Source organism: Mytilus trossulus, chromosome 4 (genome assembly GCF_036588685.1).
Source record: "Mytilus trossulus isolate FHL-02 chromosome 4, PNRI_Mtr1.1.1.hap1, whole genome shotgun sequence".
In the NCBI taxonomy this organism is placed as follows: domain Eukaryota; kingdom Metazoa; phylum Mollusca; class Bivalvia; order Mytilida; family Mytilidae; genus Mytilus; species Mytilus trossulus.
In genome coordinates, this window is record NC_086376.1 from 72,283,152 (window position 1) to 72,308,917 (window position 25,766).

At 31.7% G+C, this 25,766-nt stretch overlaps 1 protein-coding gene across 1 annotated transcript; it reads left to right on the plus strand.

Moving 5' to 3' along the window:
* Positions 1 to 296: 296 nt before the first annotated feature.
* On the plus strand, positions 297 to 19,117 carry LOC134715901 (uncharacterized). Its single transcript, XM_063578454.1, has 11 exons — positions 297 to 391; positions 1,946 to 2,035; positions 2,322 to 2,411; positions 2,891 to 2,983; positions 4,662 to 5,160; positions 6,633 to 6,718; positions 7,955 to 8,471; positions 9,602 to 9,644; positions 11,487 to 11,916; positions 14,731 to 14,909; positions 16,606 to 19,117. Exons 2-11 carry the CDS (start codon positions 1,948 to 1,950, stop codon positions 17,992 to 17,994), a joined length of 3,414 nt encoding a protein of 1,137 aa, XP_063434524.1. The 5' UTR covers positions 297 to 391; positions 1,946 to 1,947; the 3' UTR covers positions 17,995 to 19,117.
* The last annotated feature ends 6,649 nt before the right edge of the window (positions 19,118 to 25,766 follow it).

Sequence of the window (25,766 nt, forward strand, 5' to 3'; positions counted from 1 at the left end):
TGTTAAACGCCCGCCATAAAAAAAATGCTGCAAAAATGTTCTGCCCAACTATTAATATTAGTAGACTTTCTGGACATGTACTTATTGATAGGTACATATAGACGAAAAAGATGATATAACTTAAATTCTGTACCATAGTTAATAAATTGTAACTTGCTATCATTATGATATTGGAACAACATTTTTTACATCCCCCATTTAATGCAAAAGAAAAGTAGCATTAAATGGTTTAGGAAAAACACTGCATATTTAAATTGGTTTTTATTCTATATATAGATTGAGAATTTCCCTGGAAATTTTCAGAAATTTAAGGCGTAATACATATGAAAGGGCAGACAACAACTACAGTCGTTGCAGATTATTTTTACTGATTTGACACGTCTAGTTACAGGTAAGAAAATTTATATTAAACTAAAACTAAGAAACAATCATTTGTATTTCTATTTCACTTGCCAAATTTAAAGAAAACGATACACCAACCGGTTTATTTTTGTTGTATGAAATAAAAGTTACAACATACCTCAAAATCCTAAATATATGTCATATATATTAAATGAAATAAGAGAAGGGATAAAGGTGTGTCAGTGTAGTCCTTGTTTGTATGGTGCAGTAATGTGGTTTTTACAATAACACAAATCATAGTTGGCAATGCGGATTAAAAAAATGAATAAGAAATAATATGTAAATAAAGGACTAATGCTGTCGGGTATTCAAATGCTGCATTATAGTATTATTGTATGACTCTGCAGGTTTGCTCCTTCCTTGATCCTTCAACTTAAAAATCATCAAGAGACCTAGGCATGTAATTTGAAATAATAAGGACTGAGTGTAGTGGCGCTTGAATCAAAATTTTAGGAAAAAATCATGTGATTTGAAATTGATAAAACGTTGGTTTTGGTTTATAGATAATTTAAATATTGCTCAAACTAACTTTTCGTGGTGGAGAAAGGTTTAAATGTTGTAAATAAATCAAAATTTTGTCAGAATACATTTACAGACAAAAATACTGTTTCAATTGTATTTCATGTTAGTAAGAGAGCGCGGACAATTGAATGGTAACCTATTCGGGGGAAAAATTCTACACCAATGTCATAAAAATATCATCACAAGTAATAAGAATATCATTTGGCACACCAACCCTTATCAGTGAACTCTAACAGTTATGGGATCGAATCGTTGTATAGTTAGCTGTTATTGTTAACTCAAATAAACGCAGATACTTTTGACTACTTTTTTCGAACATAATACAAATTAAACTATGATCAAAATATTTCAGTATGAAATTTGATTTCTTTATTTAAAATAATGTTGATATTAATTTAAAAGAAGTGAAAGAGACATTATGATAAATTAAACGTAAGCTAAGTTATGACCTAGTATCAATTTTACACCGGAAGTTTATGCTACGTGCGACTCTGCAAACGATTTTTTGAAAGTATAATGTCACATAGTGTATATATTTTAACATATTCATTAATTTATTATGTTTGTATGCAAATCTTTTATCTTGACAGTGAATAAATCAAACAAATATATAATCAAGTTCAATGAGTTATACATTCTATTTATAACACATTAAATCAATTCTAGATTTTCAGAAAATGTATAATAGGTTCATAGTTCTTTCTAGAAATTCTGTAGGCAATTGATTTGTTTTACTGTTTTTCTTAATTATACATGAACATTTATGTACGATATCTTTTAGTTTAAACATATTTATTTAGAGTGGATTGGGAAACAAGTTTTGCAACTTATATTAACGTGCAAGGGATATGTCTCTCTCTTAACACGGGTCAGCCATTTATCGCTCCTTCCGACGGACTATCAACGTTTCCTTAAGACCATACTCGCAAATGCGGTCAAGGGAGAGCCGAAAATTGATATCTTTTCAGTAGTTCTTTATGATGAACCCATTATAATTTAATTCATAATTTGATTACTGCAGACATGGATACTGACGATACTTTGAAACTCGAACAGCCAGAGGGAGAAATGAGAAGCAAAACTGAAAAATTGGAGGGAACTGAATTAACAAGTAATGTCATCCTTTAAGATGTACTCAGACACTGTTCGTAAACACATTTGAATTTTTATCTTTTTTTAAAAGACTTAATATATCGAAGATTATATATCATTTTTTAAAGATGACTAAGACAACAAACGATAATAGAAATCGGAAAATAATGAATCACACCATTTTATAAATGCGTCTGGTTACCGTTAACTACATTTTTTTTTATTGAAGCAAACATTAATTAGTTGTGGAATTGATATTATTTTATTCTTTTCTATCTCAAGTCAACTAAATATTTTTTTTATAGAAAGAAGTGAAAACCAGAAAACTGATTGTAGTGATAATAATGACTCTAACGATGTTACGATTACTCAGAATATGGAAACCGAATTTCAAGGTAAATACAGTGTTGAAGCAGATACATGTTGTAACTGAGTTTGATATGCTTAGAACCTTATGGTATTTTCGATATCTCTGACGAGTATTATCGGTATGATAATATATATATATACCTCTCCGATTTAAGTTTCTAAATTATTTTCATATCAAACAAATTATGTCGTATTCATCAATGATAAATACATGGTGCTCAGTTTATCTTTGATATTAGTGTGATGTTTTGTTATTGTTGTTAGTATTCTCAACGTTTTATGTTTTGTCCTCAAATATAACATTTTGTTGTGACAGATAAATTGTGTGAACTCTGTTCTTTTTTTCTATTTTAACCATGGTACATATGAAATCTAAGAAGATTTATACATATATATTATATGCAATTTGAATATGATGTTGATTATATACAAATGCACATAATCGTTTGCACTTCTTGCATAAATTGTTCAATGAAACGTTTAATGCAGTTTTTTAATTTCACAGATGAAAGTGAAAAACAAACAACAGATATCGGAAACAATACTAATTCCAACGCCGCCATTACGAATACGCAAGATACTGTACCCGAATTCCAAGGTATTTTTTAAAAATAGATAATTTTGTAATGAACGTTCTGTTGCCATTAATAGACACTTAACATAATTGCTATGTTCATTATAACCTTTGCATATTTCTAAATACCTTTATTGTTGATATATTGTGAAGTGAAACTTAGATAAAACAATAGTTTGGGTATGAGTGTCACAAATACAAAAAAAAATGTAACCAGGATGAAAGAGCAATACATAACTGAAATGGAATAATCTTAAATACATTGCATTATGTTCAGCAATTACAAATGTATTTTGATGTGTAACTGGTGACAAACTATCTGACTTTTTCGAGTAAAAACATTGTATTGAAAGGGGCACTAGCTTCGAAATTCAATTTTACTCTATTTTCTTACTTGATTTATGATAAACTAAAACATTTGTCAAAATTACAAAATAAACTTAAACAATTGACAGTGCATGGACTAGTTTTAAAGTATCAGTGTTTCATGTGCATATTGAAATTAACTTCATTTTACTTTCCTTCGAGGTTACCCCGAAAGACTACCTACGATCATTTAACCCTGTATTAACATAAAAAGAAAATAGTAAATTCGCACATACGTGCAATCATTGAAGATTGCATATTTTGGCGTTAATATTGATTCACTTATAGGGTCTTTGCATCGGAAATTAACACATTTATTTAAAAACTAGTTGTTGGCATGACACTGGTTAGGTTCTTCTAATATATGTTATGATGGTATGATACTAAACCCCTAACGGGAAGGATTATGCCTGATATTCATATGATGAAGACATAATCTTTCAATAAGTTTAATTGAAGTCTGGAGCTGGTATGTCAGTTATAATTAACTGCTAGTAGTTTGTTGTTATTTATGTATTATTGTCATTTTTTTTTATTTTCTTTGGTTACATCTTCTGACATCAGACTCGGACTTCTCTTGAACTGAATGTTAATGTGTGTATTGTTATGCGTTTACTTCTGTATTGGCTGATGGTATAGGGGAGGGTTGAGATCCCATAAACATGTTTAATTCCGCCGCATTTTTCCACCTTTCCCAATTTTCTTGTGTACAATTTGGAGTTTAGTATGGCGTTCATTATCACTGAATTTGTATATATATATATATATCTGTTTAGGGGCAAGCTGAAGGATGCATCCGGGTGCAGGAATTTCTCGCTACAATGAAGACCTGTTAGTGACCTTCTGAAGTTGTCTTCTCTATGGTCGGGTTGTTGTCTCTTTGACACATTCTCATTTCCATTCTCAATTTTAATCGTATAATGAGAATTAGTCTAGATCTCTGATTTTTTTCATTGATGGATTAAACACATGTTAATCACCGATTCAAATGTTTAAGAATAGTATAGGTTGGACGGATCGGTCAATGAATATATTTCATGGTGTCTGCTTTCTTTCACTCTTGACATGTTGACATTCTGTTCTTTTTCATGAATGCATATACTGCCCACATACTGTCAGAACACATGACCAACCCGTTTCCTCTTACAACCTACAAAGTTTAAATGAATAAGGTTTCGAATGAGTTAAATTATTGACTTGCAAATCAATAGTACGTTAGCGATTTATCTAAAAGCTTTTATGAATATTTGAAACATTTAAAACATATTCGAATTTTTGTCTACTTTGTAGCTGATGACCATTTAAAGTATAATATTCAAGTTTTAACTATTTTTAGATATTCCAGAGCCTAAATGTGAACCATGTCTTTATCGAAATATAGATGTCGTCGCTACCAAATATTGCAAAGAATGTGATGAACGGTATTGTGATTCTTGCACATTTAGCCACACGTCGCAAAAACAGACTAAAAGTCATTCAATTTTAGACATCAAAGAAGCTTCTTTAGATACGAAGGATAAATGTGAACCATGTTCCTGTAAGCAAAAGAACACAGATGCTGCCTTTATATGCGAAAACTGCGAAGAGTATTTATGCCTAGAATGCAAAGAATTCCATCAATCTCAAAAAAGAAACAAGAAGCATGTAATTAAACCCTTGATCACGCCAATTTTGTGTGCAGCCTGTAGATCAGGAGGTCACGATGCTATGGCTACATCATATTGTATTGACTGTGATGACCCGGAACCGTTCTGTGTCACTTGTGCAGACCAGCATACTGCTATGAAAGTATCGAGAAATCATCAACTGTCGCCTGAACTTGAATTATTGATAAAGTAAGTAATACTTTCATCAAACACTTTTCTCCTCGTTTTGTCTCTTTTGGAGTTCTTTTTCAGATTTAGCTTGTTTCAATAAGTTACTATCAATAAATCTTTCTTACAATACATATGTCCTTACTTTAGTCTCAAAACAAATGATGGATTTACTAAATTAGAAGAAAATAAAATGTTTTTTTTGATAATCTTCATCGGATACTTTCAATGTTTGAAATTTGAAAAATACGGGTATTTAAGGATGCATTCTTCTGACTTTTCAGTCTCGTTCAGTCTCCTTGAAATCTCGTTCTTAAATTATTTCCAAAACATATGATAGAAGTGGAAAATATCAAAGAATTTTAAGAATATTATAATCAAACATAACTCAGTGAAAAAATTGTGTATTTACCATGAACGGTTTTTGAATAATCCAGTTTTCAAATTTTACGACCATTCAAGTCAGTATTTTTAGTCAAAATTTTGAGAGAATGGGTGAGGGATACAAAAAATGATTTTACAAGAATAATATACATCCCATCTCATTTTGGTCTTTTCAAATTTCTTAGATATGTATTTTTTCAATCATTTATAACAAAAAAGTTGAATTAATATGCATTTTGCTCTTTAAAATGAGAAAAATCATAAAAATACAAAATTGGCAGAATGGTAAATTTTACACAAAAAAGCATCAAAATATGATAAAACTTTCTTATATTAACACCTACCTATAGTTTTTGTAAGTTAAATTTATTCAGATTGGTCCACTTCATCTTTATGGAAAGTATGAAAAAAAGTTTAATTGTGGAACTGTGATTTTTTTCACGATAATAGCCCAAAAATAGGTAAAAATCGATGAAAAGTGAGAAAATCATCAAAATTGGGCATTTTCAAAGGGCCGTAGCAAAAAAAGAAGCACACCACCATATGATTTTTTCTTCACCAATTGTTTTGTTACAGTCTTATAAACCTAAAAATCAGGTTAAGAAAAAAAGTTTAATTCTAGAAATTTTTGGCTCCTCAGAGGTGTACATCCTTAATACGTTTGGAAGTACATTACATAAAGACTCATATGATTCAAATTAATAATCTACCGTTTTAATCATGACTGCATCGCAATGATTTTAGATGAACATGATTACCATACAAAAAAGACGTATGATACAATGTATCTGCTTGAAATTCTCTCAAGATCAACATTTTGATTTCATAAGTACATTTTGGTATCGTGATCCATACATGTTAGCTAAACAGAAAAGTCTATTTACAAAATAAGGAACAAAAAACGGATTATGATACTATATTTCAACTAAGCAGGGGATTCATGAAACTTTATAACTATTTGGTTTATAACTATTTGGTATGAACAGGCGTTCCTAAAAAATGATATAATTAAAATCGAAAAAAGACTCAAGACGCAGAGACCAATATTTGTCCTATTATCAAGTACACCTCACTTTAAAACAAATTCCTAAGAATCTTTATATTATTAGATCAAAAGAACAGTCACAAAATGAAGACAGCGGTATTAATGATGGGAGAAGTTGTGACATTTTAAATACTTCTGACAGCATTACAGGTAATCATTCTTTGTCTGTGATAGCTTCAACAGTTTTATTTGCATTGCCTTTTTCTTTTTTATGAAACCAATGGCGTTGAGTTTAATGGAATTTGATAGTTTTTAAACCATCACGGAACAAAAAAAGCGTTTAACAAGGAAGCGGTTTAATAAAAGTATTTTTTTATAAATTTCCTTTTCACAAAAGTTGTAATTTTTCGAAAAACAAAGGATTTTCTTATCCCAGGCATAAATTTCCTTAGCCGAATTAGGCACACCTTTTAGGAATTTCCGGTCTTCAGTGCTCTTCAACTTTGTACTTGTTTGTCTTTATAACTATTTTTATCTGAGTGTTACTGATGAGTCTTATGGAGACGAAACTCGCTTCTGGCGTATTAAATTATAATCCTGGTGTCTTTGATAACTATTTATTAAAGGCCGGTACATGGTCCATGGAATAGAAACAATAATGAAGATTTTCATAATTAAAAATAAACAGATGTGGTATGATTCCCAATGAGACAACTTTCCATAAAAAAACGAAAATGAAAGAGAAATTAACAATTATAGGTCAACGTACGGCCTTCAACAATTAGCAAAGCCCATATCAAGTAGTCAGCTATAAAAGCCCAAGAACTGAAAAATGTTAAAAATTAAAACGAGAAAAACAACGGTCGTATCTATGCATTAAATAATAAACGAAATATGTAATTCAAAAACAAATGACAACCACTGAATTACAGGCTCTTTACTTCAAACAGGCACACAATTTTAAATGCATTTGATATTTATTAAATCATTATTAAAACATCTTAATCTAGGAAGGAACAGTTCAACCCTCTAAATTTGATTTATCTAAACATGCTAAAGTTTTTTAATTCCTTTGGGTAATTTTCTGCAGTATGTTTATTGTGATTAGTAAGCAGGATGACACATAACCTTGAGATAGGAGAACTGGTCTAGGTACGTCAATATAACGTGAAAAGTGTTGAAGATTGCTTGTTTTAGATTTTGAAAAATAATAAGAAGAATCAAATGCAAATGTGTTTGTATTCAAACTATAATTGATAGATACCAGGTATTTGATACACTCATTTAAGTATCATATGGACAAATTATTCATCTCCCACAAATATGAATGACATTTAGAAATACAACGATCTTATAAATGATTTTTTTTTTGCTGTTGTCTAGTTGTAATTCAAATTAGATTTCTTTATATCATTTAATACATGTAACATTTTGGTTTTATAACAGATGTCAATAGTAATACCATGTCCACAGATAATTTGACATGTGAACCATGCTTCCATCAAAATTTGGATAAACCAGCAACACATTACTGTTTCCCTTGCGACGAAAAGTATTGTGAGGACTGTACTACTCGGCATAAAGCTCACAGGAGAACTAATGAGCACGAGGTTATTAATATGAGACTATTAAATCCTACAAAAACTTGTGACGCTTGTATATATAATGGTGAAGATCATATTGCTGGGTTCAAGTGTGAAGATTGTGACGAACATCTTTGTGAAAATTGCAAAAGGTATCACCAATCACAAAAACAAACCAGAGGTCACCAGATAAATGCGATATCTAGTCATTCTTATTGCGAAGGATGTTATGCTTTGGGTAACCAAGTTATGGCCACATCGTTTTGTTTAGATTGTGACGAACCTGAACTTATCTGTCAACCCTGTGTGAAGCGTCACCTTTCTATGAAACAATCAAGAAATCATAACATATCGGATGATTTGTTTGCATATTCCATTAAGTAAGTAGATCTTGATTCTTATACATCTTATTTGAAAAACAAAATGTTCCCGTATGTAGTCAGCCAAAGGAGTAGGTCCGGTAAGGACCGTTTTTGGCCTCAAATTTCAGGTTCATCTAACGAAAAATTTTGAACACTTTAGTGCCTACTTTAATTAATTCGATTAATTTATGTGAAATATTTTAACTGATTAAGTCATTAAAAACTCTCCGATTCAAGCTTAAAAATGAAAAATCTATCAAATATGCCAAAATACGTCACCGTGTTCATCCTCAACTTTGATATATGTTATGTATTATCATCAAATACAACTTGCATTTCAATATTATGAATGAACACGAATGCGGTCACTTTCATTTAAGACGGAAAAATTTGAACTAAAATTTTAACTAAAATGCTAAAATTGGGAAGATTTCAGTAATTTACTTAATGATGCTAGTACCCGATATATGTGCTTTGTATTGTCAAAAACTACACACATGCATGTAGCAGAAGCATTCTACTTTCTAATAAATAGCTTTGCCTCGAGCAATAGTTTGTATCTCAGGGACAACAAACTTGCTATTACCCACACACCCAGTCAATAGGTATATAATATTGCATTAAGGATACGAGCAAAAATATCATGATTCCATTTTCTAATGGATAACCAAATGCTCTAAATTTGAAAAGCAAAAACTAAAGGCTGCTACCTAACAAACAGCAAATGATGGTTTCTAATAAGTGAAATAAAGAACCATCGTTCCTGAACGACCGAAACAAATTCCGTTAAAACTAATCCACGTTTCATTTTGTCTTTTAATTTGAAAATGATTTGTTAAGGTTATTGCAAGTGTCATTTCCATATTCTTTAACGAAAAAGTGTAAATCGTCAACATAGCACATAGACTACTATTTTCACACCAGCAGCAACATACAAAAAATGATCCAGAGGATATTGGATAGAAACATGTAAAGATGAACACATAGTACCTACAAAAATAATAGTTGTTTTTAACGTCGGTAAACCCAGTTGACGATACGTTCGAAAAGACACGAAGATTTTATTTACACTAACTTTTAAGAAGATACAAGACTTTATTTGAATTTGAAATTTTGATTAATTTCGGTCTTTTTTTTTACCCTAATAGGACGTTCAAGAAGAATGGTCCAGAAGAACTGATTACAGAAAAGGTATTACAAATTAAAAAAGTACTTACTCACCGACGCACCTTTGTATCTACCCAGGTTTTTGGTGGGGTCATGTTTTTCAGTTCTTAATTATCTATATTTGTGCACTGTTGTTTTTGTCATTTGATTTTTGTTGTCATGGTATTGTCAGTTTGTTTTAAGCTGAGTTTTAACATCCTTTACGCGTCGTTTGCCTGTATGTGTAGGATGAATCACAGTGTGCATAATGTTTAAAATGTCGCAGATGTCTGTTGATTGCATGTAACGCTATTTTGCGTTATTATTCATTGTCTACCTCATAAAATATGGAGGAGTAAAACGCATACTTGTATTGTTTTAGATTTTGTTTTCGTTCTTTCTTATTTTTGATAAAATGTATCATGTATGTTCACTAATAGTCTTTTAAAAAAACAACCACCCATTATTTTGTTTTCTTTAATCCATTTTGCTATCTTGCTTTATACAGCTTTCTATTCAAATCTCCTGTTATCTTTGCATGTTTCTACTTAGTTATCAAAGATACCATGATTATAATTTAATACGCTAGACGCGCGTTTCGTCTACATAAGACTCATCAGTGACGCTCAGATCAAATTAGATATAAAGCCAACTTGACAAGTACAAAGTTGTAAAACCTTGAGGACCAAAAATGCCAAAACGTTGTGCCAAATACGTCTAAGGTAAACTTTACCTGGGATAAGAAAATTCCTGAGTTTTACGAAAAATTCAAAGTTTTGTAACAGGAAATTTATTTAAAAAAATACCATAAAATAGATATTCATGTCAACACCGAAGTGCTGACTACTGAGCTGGTGATACGAAACGTCCACCAGCAGTGGTATCCTCCCAGTGATGTAAATATATATCAAAGATACCATGATTCTAATTTAATACACCAGACGCGCGTTTCGTCTACATAAGATTCATCAGTGACGCTCAGATCAAAATAGCCAAACAAGTACTAAGTTGAAGAGCATTGAGAACAAAAAATTCCAAAAAAATGTGCCAAATACGTCTAGGTAATGAGAAAATCATGAGTAAACGCGCGTTTCATAAGTTTGAAATACGTCGAAATGTAATGATATACGCTTGTTGAACGCTATAACTCCAAGAAATGTTTATGCAGCATAATTTTTTTTATCCAGCTCAAGCGTCCAATACTCGCTTTAAGCTCGTTGTGAACACGTTACAGATATTATTGATAGGTTGAATGCCCTCGAAATTACTAGCATATTGGCAGCCTAACTGATTTTTTTATCACGGCCGGTGTACGTCGGAGCCTTACGCTAATTTGTGACGCCGGTATAGTTTTTAGATAATTCAAAGTTTTGTAACAGAAAATTTATAAAAAAAGAACATATAATTGATATTCATGTTAACACCGAAATGCTGACTACTGGGCTGGTGATAACCTCGGGTTATGAACGTCCGTCAGCAGTGGTATCGACCCAGTGGTGAAGATAGTTATTAAAGGTACCTGGATTATATTATAAGCCTGGTACCTTTGATAACTATTAGCATGCCGAAATGTATTGTTTATTTGTGTGTATCTCTGTCCTGAATAATTTTGCATTCAATTGTACTGTACTATTGTCGTGTGATATTGTAATTTTGTGTTATATACATCATTACTATAAAAGCGTGAGGTTTGGCTAGCCTCAAAACCAGGTTCAATCCACCATTGTTTTCTTAAAATGTCCTGTACTAAGTCAGGAAAATGGCAGTTGTTATCTCATAGTTCAATTCATTTTGTTTTCATAATTGGGTATATTTTGTCCAGTAGCATACATGTGCATTTAGTTGCCTTGACGCTTGTTGTCTAAACATTTTCTGTTTTTTTTGAAGGAAACTGATGAATTTTGCCCAGGAAAGCCATATGTGACTGAGACAGCGACAATGTCTAATCATTTAATAGTTAAATGGGAGGAGGCAGAACTCGGTGAAAACGAGGCTTACAAAGTAATGTTCAAAGAAGAATCCACCGGAAAATGGAAGTCTTGTAGGTCAAATACAGTCAAGGCCTTAATGAAGATGGAGGGACTACAACCACAAACAACATATGTGTTTCGCATTAAGGTGATAAATGATACAACAGGTGAAGAGAGGCCATTTGGGCCTGACAGTGAACCTATCACTACAGGAGAGTCTTCTGCACTTGGAATGATGAAAATGTCAACTATGGTGTACCAGAATCCGATCCCGGTATATGCATTACCTGTAACTGAAGTCAAGGCAGCACGAAATGAGTATGCAAAAACAAGAAAATTATATTTAGGTTAGTTCTGTATTAATTTAATTTCTCTCTTTTAATCACCTTGAGTGTACATAATGAGTTCCTGCATTAAAGAACTTTTTAGAATTATACTAATAAAAGACAAATCAAAGAGTCTTTATATGACAGCAAACAGATACATTTGAATTTCGAAGATTTGTTTATTTTTCTAAAAACTTACACTTGTTTAGTTTTTTCATAACGATAAAAGAACTTTGTTACACGATTATTAGTACAAGCTTACAAAGAGTTGAATTAATTGAGATACACCCTATCATACGTATTTCGTAACTATATCTTCCATCAGTTGGGCTTCTTGTCAAAATAAAAAAAAATCGAATCAGTATCAAAAATATTAAGTTCTTTAAACCTGGCAAAACTAACTGAACGACTTAAAAGCAACTTTCATATTCCCAACTTGCTTCTGACATTTTTCGAGGACATGGTGTTAAATCTGGTTTTAAAGCTGGGTAAACCATCCACTTGTATGACAATTGTTTATAGATGCGTTATATTGACAAAAATGTTTAAACAGATATCCCATTAGATTTTGGTCAGAGCTCAACACTATATCTAAAACAAAATCAGTCGGGACACATTCGCAGCGGGAGAACAACATCGATTTAAATTATTTAACTTAGTTCTATTTATCAAATTGATGCACCATATAAACATTTCGAAAATTTATATCAGTAACAAATATTTCTGAAATGTCTGAGTAGGCGAGAACTAAGCTTCAATGTTTAAGCATGTCAATTGTATTTTTTTTACTTTATTCTTGTTATCGTTTTTTTTTTTAATGTTTTATAAGTTATAGAAATATAGCAGGATTAGCTGCTGTTAAATCCTTTTACAGACAATTAATACTTCAAAGGATGCGGAGTTAATGCCTGTTTGGGTTTCTCATTCAATTTTGTCATTATAACAAAACTATAAACAACTGTCTTACAATTGGCAGGTTGAACAAGCTTTAAAACAAGATTAAACAACTATTTTATTCAGAAAAATGCCTGTGACGATTGTTTTTCTTTTGTTCTATTGGTTGATACCAGTTCATTTTGTCAGTTTTGATCGATTTTCCCTTTTTTAATTTATCTTTGAGGTCGTTACTTATTTCCTACCTTTTTACTCAATGCAAAAAGTAAAATCACCAAAATGCTGAACCCTGAGGAAAACTCGAAACGGAAAGTCTCTAATCAAAAAGCAAACTCAAAAGCTCAAACACAAACATATCAAACGAATGGATAACAGCTGTCATATTCCTGACTTGGTACAGGCATTTTCTTATTTAGAAAATGGTGGATTGAACCTGGTATATAGCTTGCAAAATATCTCACTTTTTTACAGTCGCATTAAATTACATCATATTGACAACGATGCGTGAATAAAACAAACAGAAATAATAGGTAAAAATTTCCAAAATAGGGGCACAGCAGTCAACATTGTGTTATAATCTTAATCACTATAAAAACAATTAAATATGTAACAAAAAAGCACAAAAGGTTATTAAACTTTTAAACAACCTCATTCACTCCGACCACAAAGGATTGATAGATTTTTAGTACTTGGGCCGAATCTTTGACAGCCATATGGTTAGGTTAACATTAACCGTTTTTTTTATTCTATTCATTCAAATTTGATTCTATCTTGAGAAATAAACAACGTAAAATAGAAAGGAAATATACATTTGATATTGAGTCACCGCTCGTTTCGCTATGGTGGTAAATGAGGTTTATGGGGGAAAAAAGAAATCTATATTAGCATAGACACATTCTCTTCCCCTAAAGTATTTCAGTGAAAGGTAAATATTCAGTTTCATTCTTTACAAATACCCAATGAAGGTCTTGAATTATAGGTTCCAACTTTGTTTATTAGCTTAATTACGTGTCATAGTGTTCTTTCTTTTCGTCTTTGTATATTTCTAAACATTACTTATTTGGTCAATTTTTGTTTATACTATTCTGGTGCGGTTCGGTATTTATACATCCCGCTATTGCTTTTTTTGTGCTATTATGATTTTTTTGTATTTTTGTTTTTCATTTTTGCTTATGAGTGTCGCCATGACAGTTTGTTTTTCTATGTTGACAGTCTTTTATAGTGGTTAGAATAATTAAAATAATGTTGACTGTTGTACCCAATTTTTGACATTTTTACCTATTATATATACAAATTATATATACAATAAAAAATATAGTATGATTGCCAATGAGACAACTTTCCAAAAGTCTGTATGATTTGCTTCCACATTGTTGTCAATATACCGAAGTTTGACGCGACTGTCATACACGTGAGAGGTTTAGCTAGCTATGAAACTAGGTTTAAACCACCATTTTCTACATTAGGAAATGCATGTACAAAATTCGAAATATGACAGTTGTTTTTCAATCTTGTGATGTGTTTGAACTTTTGTTTTTCCATTTGTTAAGGGACTTTACAGCTGGATTTTTTCTTTGAGTTTGTAACTTTTGTAAATGATTTTTTTTGTATTCGAGTTGATTTTAAAATATAACATATAAGAACACGGTTTCCTCTATCAAATTGCACTACCAAGGAAGTTTGTCGGTTTCAATAAACCAACAAAAAACACAGAACAATATACAAAACGACTTAACAATAATATAATACTACTTTGTGTATTATTGAATCAACGACTCTATTACAATTCCATTATGGTGTCATTTAACACTTTTTCTCTTGTTTTCCTTTTTTTTTCAATTGTCATCTTAGCATTTTTTCTTATAAAACATACCTGTGCAACCCGGTTATTGTAGCCTTTACTAAAGTTTACTACAAACTTCTTTATTATTCCTATTTAAGGTTCGAATTCTAGTGTTGTAACTGAGAAAAACATCATGATCGTAGGAGCTACAGGATCAGGAAAGAGTACTTTGATTAATGCTATGGCTAACTATGTTATGGGAGTTACCTGGGAAGATCCTTTCCGATTCACACTGGTTAATGTAGAGACTAGTGAAGAAAATAGAGCAGGAGATCAGGTAGTATTATTCCAACTTAGAAAGTGGACAATATTAAACGTTATTTAGCTATAAGTAAAAGCATACAAATGATTTCTTTTCGTACTTTCGTGTGATAGAGATTTTATATGATATAGTAATGGATTGTTAAAATAGTAATTTGTGTGCAATGCTTTGACCTATATGCTAATTTTGTTTATATATATATATTGAACGTAGTTTTCATTTTTGTTACATCTTGTGATCAATTTTATTTGGCAATCGCCAATGGCAGTCAGCAGGGTTAAAGAACATCAGTTGTTCGACCTGTTAGTCAAATGCGTTTTGTTTAAATATACTTTTTCACTCTTTTGGTCTTTTGGAAAATGTTGTTTGTGCTGTTTTTAGACCCTTCTACAACGAAATTTGTTTGACATGCACACGTATAAAAACTGCGGTTTTTATCCAACGCAGTCATAGGTTTGAACGTAGTTTTCAATTTAGACTCGTTTATATTGAACGTAGTTTTCACTTTATATATATATATGTTTAGACGAGTTGTATATATATATATTCTACCACTGCATCGAGTGTAATACGATATTTATCCACTCGAGACAGTTACATTTTCAAATTTAAAACGCGAGGCTTATTACACGAGATTTGGTGGTGGAATCTGTTTTTTAATGATTTTCCGACATTATGCAGGCAAACTTAATACTTCTTTTTTATGATCTGCAAAAAGATGTGTTCTCTCTATATGACGTCATCAGGCTGAAAATGTTATTCTTACAGATCAGCTAAATTATCTATAGTAAATAATCCTACAAATTAATGTAAGAAACAGTCACAGAAAATAATGTTATCTATCAGTACGTCTGAGCCAGTGATAACTCTACAACAGATTTATCCATAGGATCACCAGCAGTGATGGTGATACATGGCTGTGTACATTATGTATACACAACTCGTCTAAATATCAACCGAACAATGATAGATCTGTTAATTTGGTTTCGCAAATTTTTTGTTCTTCCCTCGCTGGAATTCGAACCCATGCTACTGAGATATCGTGACACCAAATCAATTATCTGCACTGCAGCCATCCCACTAGACCATACGACCACCAGGGCTTCATAAAAAATAAAGCTTCGGTGGCCGGGTGTTACATTTCCACGTCAATTTTAATCGAGAGCCGTACTACAGTACATGATATATAAGGCATGAAGATATTATTCTTAGAGATCAGCTAAACTATCTATAGTAAAGGATCCTACAAATTAATGTAAGATACAGTCACAAAAAATAATTATATTATACAACTCGTCTAAACATCAACCCAACAATATTAGTTCTGAAAATTTGCTATATATACAACTCGTCTAAACATCAACCCAACAATGTTAGATCTGTAACTTTCCTTTTATATAGAAACAACTTGTCTAAACATAAATCGAACAATGTAAACTTCTTTCGCCATTTTATTGTTCTTCTCTCGTCGGGATTCGAACCCATGCTACTGGGGTATTGGGACACCAAATCGCCTGCACTGTAGCCGTCCCGCTAGACCACACGACCACCTGGGTTTCATAAAATGAAGCTTTCGGTGGCCGGTAGTTACCTTTACACGTCAGTTTTAATCTAGCCTCGTACTACAGTACGTTATATATAATGGAGATGTTATAACCATTCAAAAACTAGTATATACGTATATATACAATATGTTTATTTCTATTTTCAGTCTATTTCCCAGACTGAATGGATAACGTGCTACAACATAGACACCAGTGTTTCCAGTCGACTGAAATACAATATTAATCTGATTGATACTCCAGGATTCGGTGATACAAGAGGATTAGACCATGATCAAGTCATTGTTAATCAAATAAAGGAACTATTTACAGTCGAAGGACATAAAGGAGTTGCAACAATTGATGCCGTATGCTTTATTCTCAAAGCTCCTGATGCCCGGTTGACTCCAACTCAGATGTATATTTTCGAATCAATTTTGTCTCTCTTCGGTAAAGACATTCAAGATAACATATGTACCCTTATTACCTTTGCAGATGGCCAAACTCCACCTGTTTTAGCTGGACTTGAAGCTTTGGATTTTAAGTCACTTCCGTATAAAAAGTATTTCACCTTCAACAATTCAGCATTGTTTGTTGACAACAAATCAGATGAACCTAGTGCATTGGCACCAACCTTCTGGGAGATGGGAATGAAAAGTTGTGAAGCTTTTTTCGATCATCTTGTAACACTCAAAACAAAAAGTCTTCAGCTAACTTCAGAAGTTCTTGGACAGAGAGAAAGGCTAGAAAATACAGTTCAGCATCTTTATCAGGAAATTGACACAGGTCTTTCGAAAATAGGAGTCTTGGAACAAGAGATTCATATTTTCACGAGATACAGAAGACAGATTCGTGAAAATAAAAATTTTCGTTATCAAGTAACAGAGAATGTCCAAGAAATAATTGACCTGAAAGGCAAAAGTCAATATACAACGAATTGTCTAACCTGCAATTTCACCTGTCATGAAAGTTGTGCATTTGCCAATGACAGCGACAAGGAAAGATGTTGCGCAATGAAGAAAGGAAAGTGCACTGTATGTCCATCCAACTGCCATTGGACGGAGCATCATAATACACCATACATAATCAAGTGGATTCCCAAAAAAGTAAATAAAAAGTACTCCGAAAAGCAGAAAATCTATGACGAAGCGTCACAAAAATCCCTTACACAAGAGCAAATTCTTCAGGAAATGAGTAAAGATATTGAAAAATTGGAATATGCCATATCTGAAAGACTTGACAGAATTGCAGAATGTAACAATAGATTAAAAGAAATAGCCCTCAGACCAGACCCGTTAAGTACAGTTCAGTACATTGACCTTATCATTGGCGGTGAAAAAAGAGAAAAAAGAATTGGATTTGAATCTCGGATCGATGCTTTAGAAAAATGTAAAAAGCGCGCACAGTATGGGAAGACGGTTCAAATATTCAAAGATCGTGTACAGTCTACTAGAGAAACTCTCAATGCATCTGTCAATGACGAAGATGGCGCCTCTGAATCCTTTTTAGGAGCAATTAAGAATTTTGGCAAAAAAATTATCCATGCAATTAAAGTGTAACTTCTGCGATTGGTATGGTGATATATGAATACATTTCATCCATTCAAGATATTGAAGTCTTTAAAAAAAACTATTTTCTGTAAATTGATGTCCTATAATTATGTTTTGTTTGTTTTTAACAAATGTGAATTGTATTTAGAAAATAGATGAATTTATCAGGTTTAAAAGTTTTAATAACGTAAACAGACCTATTGCTTAATTTATAACAATAATGAATTAAATAGTAGTAAATGCAAAATATATATCAATGATAATGTTCCGAATTAAAGAAGTATATGTTTTTGTTAAGGATGTATTCTTCTGACTTTACAGTCCCGTTCAATCTCGTTGAAATCTGGTTCTTGAATTATTTCCAAAACATGAGATAGAAGTGAAAAATATCAATGAATTTCAAAAATATTATAATCAAACATAAATCTGTGAAAGAATTGTGTCTTTACAATGAATGGTTTTTGAGTAATCCAGTTTTCAAATTTTACAACGAATCAAGTCAGTATTCTTAGCCCAAATTTTGAAAAAATGGGTGAGGGATACAAAAAATGATTTTACAAGAATAATGAACATCCCATATCATTTTGGTCTTTTCAAATTTCTTAGATATGTATTTTTTCAATCATTTATAACAAAAAGTTGAAATAATATGCATTTTGTTCTAAAAATTGTGAAAATCACAAAAATAACGTCTATAATGGTAAATTTTACACTAAAAGCGTCAAAATATGATAAAACTTTCTTATTCTAACACCTACCTATAGTTTTGGTAATTAAAATTTATTCAGATTGGTCCACTTCATCTTTATGAAAAGAATGAAAAAAAGTTTAATTGTGGAACTGTGATTTTTTTCAAGATAATAGCCCAAAAATAGGTTAATATCGGGAAATCATCAAAATTGGGCATTTTCAAAGGGCCGTAGAAAAAAAAGAAGTGCACCACCATATGATTTTTTCTTCACCAATTATTTTGCTTACATTCTTATAAACCCAAAAATTAGGTTAAGACAAAAAGTTTAATTCTAGAAATTCATAGGTGTACATTCTTAAAGAATATCAAACAAAACTATATTATCATTGTGTAAGGTATTCGATGTTTGCTATAAACCATTTCAACTCATTGCATGACAATACTACTGTACCAATCATATTAACTTTGTTTTGTTTCCATGTATAATTTGTGAAATATTATAAAAAAAAAAATTTATTGTAATAAATGAGCTTAAAACATCTGTCATCTTCTCCCTACCCAGTTTACTACTATTACTTATTATGATTTAGACATGTCATTGTTAATAAGCAATTTGATTTATTTAGTTATTATTTGTATACCCGTAAACTGTTTATGTTTTTCATATACGTATATTGATTGAGGAGGCTCGCAGATTTTTTCAGAAAAAAAAATAAACATTTATTTTTCATTACAAATTTTATTGATTACCTGAAGTAGTTGTTACTTTATCATATGGTACAAAAAAATCTTTCCGAAAAAATCAATTCGTGTTGGCCCCTGGTGACTTTTAAAATGTAGATATCATTGAAAAAGCTCCAAATTATCCTTTGGTGCAAACATTAACATTTTTTTTACCTTAAAATCATCAGTGACCTATATTTTCTATTGTTGTTTTCGAATAATCTGAACATAACTAAATAATTGTAAAATTTGAGCGATTTCTGTAATTTAGTACTTTTTTTATCTCGATATTACCGCTTGTTCTCCTATTAGTTCAACCGAAAAAAAACAGGACATTAACAAAAGTGAGCGTAAATTAACGATGACCTCATTTTTTTATTTCAGTTTTCTATTAAGTATAACATTAAGTTAATTTATAGAAAAATATAGCGAAAACCTATATTATATAAAAAATTTGATTTAGACCCGCGAACCCCCTTAAATCAGAACATGCATTAATCTGAGCACTAACTTAAATGACCTTCAAACTGGACACTTTACGAGTCAATGTCATTTTTTATCATTTAAACTCAAGGTATGAAGTTAAGATTCGACATTTCTTTATTTCACAATTTTCCATAAAAAGAGCAGATACATGATTTTAATACCCTTTCCGGATGGAAAAAAAGTTTACCAAAAAGACGTGTTTTCCATTTGAAAGAGAAATCTCGAAATCCGGGAGGTAAAATTATTGTTTAGGTAAGAAAGAATGCTAGTCTCATCATACTGCTTAAATTTCAGTCAATTCTAAACAAAAGTACTCAGTAAATAAAATAGAATTTGTCCGATCTGTTATTTTTTTCCTATATCAAAATTCAATACGATCATTTATAAGTCAAATTCGTCTGCATTACAAAATCTTGTTGGGCATCATTAGCACCTCATAAAGCAATAGGGGAAACATTGGAAGCTTTCTTACTTTCAATATGCAAAGGAACACTACTTGGGATTTAAGTGTTTGAATCCAATAACCTTTTTTCATCGCAAAACACACGAAAGTAACAGTAATTTTACTCTAAAGATGAGTCGTTCAAAAGGTATTATACATGTATGGGACAGCTTTAAATTTGAATGCTTTTATATACTGATACTATTTTATAGTTATGAATTTACTGTGCTCTTATTATGTTCATGTTTATCATTATCTTTGAGTGTTGCTTTTCTGAAATAAAGAATGATAAAGAAAGTGATGTTTGCTTAACTGATTCTTAATAATAAAAAAAAATCATCTTAATATTATCATAAAAAAGTTACATTTCATGGCACAACATTTAAAATGACGCACACAACAAACAATCATCTAGAGGTTAGAATATTGTCTTCGATAATAAATATTCTTAATTGTTTCCAGTATATTTGACTTAAATTCTGAACTTTGAATACACAAAGGAACATAACTTGGGATTAAAGTGTTAATTCCATTTAACATCTTTCATTGAAATGACCAAAAAAAATCTAAGAAGAATGTATGATAAGTCCTGAAAAAGGATGATATAATGGATAACAAATGTAAAAACAGTGAGGAAAGACTACACAATATTAGACAACATTGCATTAAGAAAAGACTTTCAGTTTTTGAAAGATCAAATTATTAACATAATTATACAAAATCATACCTTCCTACACTGTAGGAAATATATTTTATGCAGCAAATTCACGAAAAAGTAAAATAAAAAAAAAATACTGAACTCCCAGGAAATTTCAAAAAAAGGTAAGTCCCTAATCAAACTCAAAAACAGAAACACATAAAACGAATGGATAAAATGTATCTAGCTAAACCTCTCATTTGTTTGACAGTCGTTTCAAATTCTCTTATATTGACAACGATATACCTGATCTAATTGAACAGTGATCAAGGTTAATTGTCAGATAATACAGCCAATGGATCAATTGTATTTGGTGTATTGACTAATTGAAAGGTGTACATGTCTATCTGCCAGAATTCATCTTTAAATGTCCTTTAACTCATTATTATACTATGGACCAACACTACATTTTAATGGTATGGTTTGTTTTTCGGTGGATACTGTAAGCGGTTGTTTATTTGGCGTAGTAATTAATTTCAAAAAGGGGCGAAAAATACGACAAGGACAATAAACTGACAACGCCAAGGCTTGAAAAGATATAAAACAAACAGACAAATAAAAGTTCACAAGACAGGGTTTCTGGTGCTCTGGAAGGGTAATTGGTTCCTGCTCCACATGTGGCAACCGTCGTGTTGGTCATGTTATTACAAACCCGACATTGTGTAATTCGATAGGTCAAATTTAAGATATAAATATCCGTGTTTGCTGTTTTCTGATTCTGGTTCTATTTTTTTGTTCTCTTTGTTGTTTTGTAAACAATTGCTAATCTTTAAGTGGTTTTTCGTTTTTTTTGCAATTGTGTTTTTTTTTTCTTCGGCGATTGCTTTTTGTGAATCCGTTTGTAATCGTTTGCCATTTTTGTCAAGTATAGATTATGGGTTCACGTTTGAAAAAAACTGATTTCTCTTAATTAATATGTTAATTCTGTAGAGCATGGGGGAAACGTTTTTCCTCAAAAGAAGTCTTAAGGATGTATTCTTCTGAAGTTTCAGTCTCATACAGTCTCATTGACATCTCCTTCTGGATTATTTTTCCTATTTCCTAACACATGTGATACAAGTGGAAAATAGCAATGAATTTGATAAATACCATAATCAAACTTAATTCTGTGAAAGAATTGTGTATTTCCAATAAGTAGTTTTAGAATAATGAAATTATTAAATTTTAATACTAAAAAAAGATTTTTCCAAACATAAACATCCAATATAACTTTTCATTTTAAATTTCTCAGATATATGTATTTTTTTCACGATTATAGCCCAAAAATGGGCAAAAATTGATGAAAAATGGAAAAATCATCACACTTGGGCACTTTCAATGAACAGCAGCAAAAAAGAAGTGCAACACCATATGAATTTTGCTTCACCAATTATTTTTTTACAGTCTTATAAACCCCAAAATCAGGTTTAGAAAAAAAGTTTAATTCTAGAAATTTTTGGACCCTAAGAGGTATACATCCTTAAGCAATATTATAAAGCCTCCGGGAATTTAGGAATTTTATACAAAACTTAAATCAAAGTTAGTTGAAAAATCAAAAGTGATGTCATGAAATTGTATCAAGGACTGTCAACGTAGAGCCAATATTTAAAAAAATCGTATCTGGTGTGTGCAGTAACATTTGTACTGTTACATTTTAATATTACCACTTGGTCGTTTCGTATTTTCAGAGTCTGGTTGAACTGTAAGTGTCAGAAGGTTACACCAGCATAGCAGGTCAGTATTTCAGTACTACAATATAATTCGGATCTTGGGTATTTCAATTTCTCTTGTAAAACTAAGAAATTAATTAGAAATTCAGGTATGTATATCTTTCATCAGCTTTAAATCATAGACCGAGTTTTGCAATACTCTCCCCGAATATATAAGCTGTATAACATTTTTCTAATGTTTTGTTTTCATGTACGTATCGTTCTTGAGCATCAATGAAGAGACATATTTACTTTTCAGAATGTATATCATTTACTTCGAAATTGGAGTTGATAGATTTGATTTGACAAATAAAAGAGAGATAAATCTTATGCAATCTTTCAGCAGTGATTCCCATTGTAAACGTTAACGAATCTTTGTATTGATTGACAGATGATTTATTAAACTAAGTGAATTTAGTGATTTTTTTACAATTTTTATGCTAATAAAACACGTCATCCTATATATCCGAAAAAGTATATTTTATTTATGAAAGACAAATGAAATATGAGTAATTAAGTTAGATAAACTTTTAAATTTTATCAATACCGGTTTATTCCTAAAAGTTCGTTTTTTTATAATATTTAAGGGATTTGAATGAACTCGCACTGTTAGTGTGGTCTGTTCAGTCATCATTCGCATTGCGTTTTGAAAATATTTGTTTTTAAAATCATCTATTTTATTCTACAGTATGCATAGGTTGCAAAACGACAGTGAAACAATATGGTAATTGTATGACTGTATGTTTGAAGGGTTATCATCCATAATATTTTTTACACACAAGAATTCAACCATAAAAAAAACAAAATATTACTTCTTGTTAAGGATGTACTTAGGTGAGCTTTTTTGACAGAATTCGGCACGGTGTACGGAAGATAACTCTTTCTGATTTTTTAAAAGACATAAACGTTCATTTTCATTTAAAGTTAGTATCGACATTTTTATTCCTTATTTGTAATCAATAAGACCTAATAGAAATGAAACTGACGAGAAAATGTATCTGAATAAGTTTGAAAAAAATTAAATGTTTTACGACGATATGACGTAGTCGATCCCACTTCCAGCACACGGCAGACGACAACATAAACAAACATGGGGAAAGTGAACAAGAAATCATATCTTAAAAGAAGCCTGGTGAAATTAAGAATGGAGAAAGCAAGGGAGGGTCTGATTCATTATTTCAATAAGGATAAAGATATTGCAGACGAAGCATATGAGCGGAACCAACCTCATAACGACCATAACTACAGTAAAATATACCGCGACGAACCAGAGCAAACAGTCATCGTAGACGAAGGGTTAATTATAGAAGGGAAAGTTTTAAGTGCCCGAGAGCAACCATGGAGGGTGGGGAGGAAGATTGTTGATTTGGGTGTGCTAGCAGATGCACTTTCAGGATGCAGCAAGTGTGGCCTGCCTCTCCAACTGCATCATGCAACAGCCTCCATTAACTATGGACTACCGGCTATATTAAAGGTGAGGTTCAAAATTTAAAAAAAAATAGTTATAATATCAATAAGAACTTATAAGCAGATTGTTTTTCTGTAATGATTTGTTTTAAAGATGTGCATAGGTCTTTTAGTTTTTTTTTATTATTACTTAGAATATTGCTCATCAACTTTTGAAACTTTAATTAAATCTTTGGTTGCAGGAATATAACTTTAAATTCTGCTTCATTAAAATGCTGGTGTCGACTTCGACGAATTAAAAAAGTTTATGAAGAATCCCACTCGATTTAAGCTTGTGTTCCAATGTTTGCAGTAAATTATATTGAAGGATTGTGGTGATCGGTAATATCCTTAAGTGTGAATTATGTAATTTAGTCTAAAATTTTCACAACTCTGTTTACAGAACTCTAAAATTCAGAAAGAATGGGTTCTGGGTTGCCACTGCTTTTAATTTTCAATATTTATAAATTACTAATAGAGTACTTAATGACAAAAAATAGAGCTTAAAAACTTCCTTAAGCCTCGGTCACACCTTACCGGATAGCACGAACGGACGCCTCACGGATGAAAATAAAAGTTGTCCGTTGACAAAATTGTTATCCGTTGGGAGTCTGTTGATGTACTGACCAAATAAAACGGACGCGCAACGAATGCATAACGGACAAACACCGAATATGCAACGTACGAGAAACGGAAACGTAACGATCAGAACGGCTTTTGAACGTACATGTACATCCAACGGATGAGTACCGCATAAAACGGACACCTAACGGAAGCGTACCAGATGAAACGGATGAACAAGACAAACGGAAAAATTAATGGCGAAAATAATAATACATGTAAATCGCATATATATTCAAAATGTTACTATGTAACTGGTTTTGATTTGTGTTTTTGAAAAGTGCTACAAAAGGGCAGTATATGCCCTAATGAAGAGCTGTTTGATTGTGAAGACGTGTCTTTAAATAATAAGAATTCATGAACCTTAAAAAATCTAAGTGGCATTTCTGACGCGAAATTTTTCATTGGCATTTATCCGTTGCAGATCCTTTCATCATCCGTTTTATCTGTTATACGTTCGGTAAAAGTACGTTTCACATTCGTTCAACTCCCGTTTTATTCGTTAGACGTTAGAAGTCCGTTGGTGAATTTATCTGCCAGACCTCCAACGGATGTATAAAGGACAAATAATGAATTCAAAACGGAAACGAAATGGACGAGTACCGTACAAAACGGACGCCTATCGGACGTTCAACGGACATTTCATCCGTTGAACGTCCGTTCAAGTTTTGAACATGCTAAAAATTTTCCCCGGACAAAATGGACGTCGACGGATAAAAAGTACGCTAAACGGACATGCAACGGATATGGACGGACGTCTAACGGATAAGAACAACGGACGTCTAACGGACATGAACGGATTGAAAGGTTATCCGTTAGGCATCCGTTCGAACTATCCGTTAAGTCTCGGTCACACATTAACGGATAGCTGAAAATGGGGGATCTTGTGAGCCTTAAAAATGCTACCAGATCGTATTCCACATGTTTCATGCGTCTAGGAATCTTTTACCATATATAACTATAGTGCTCACCTTTTTTTAATTTTGC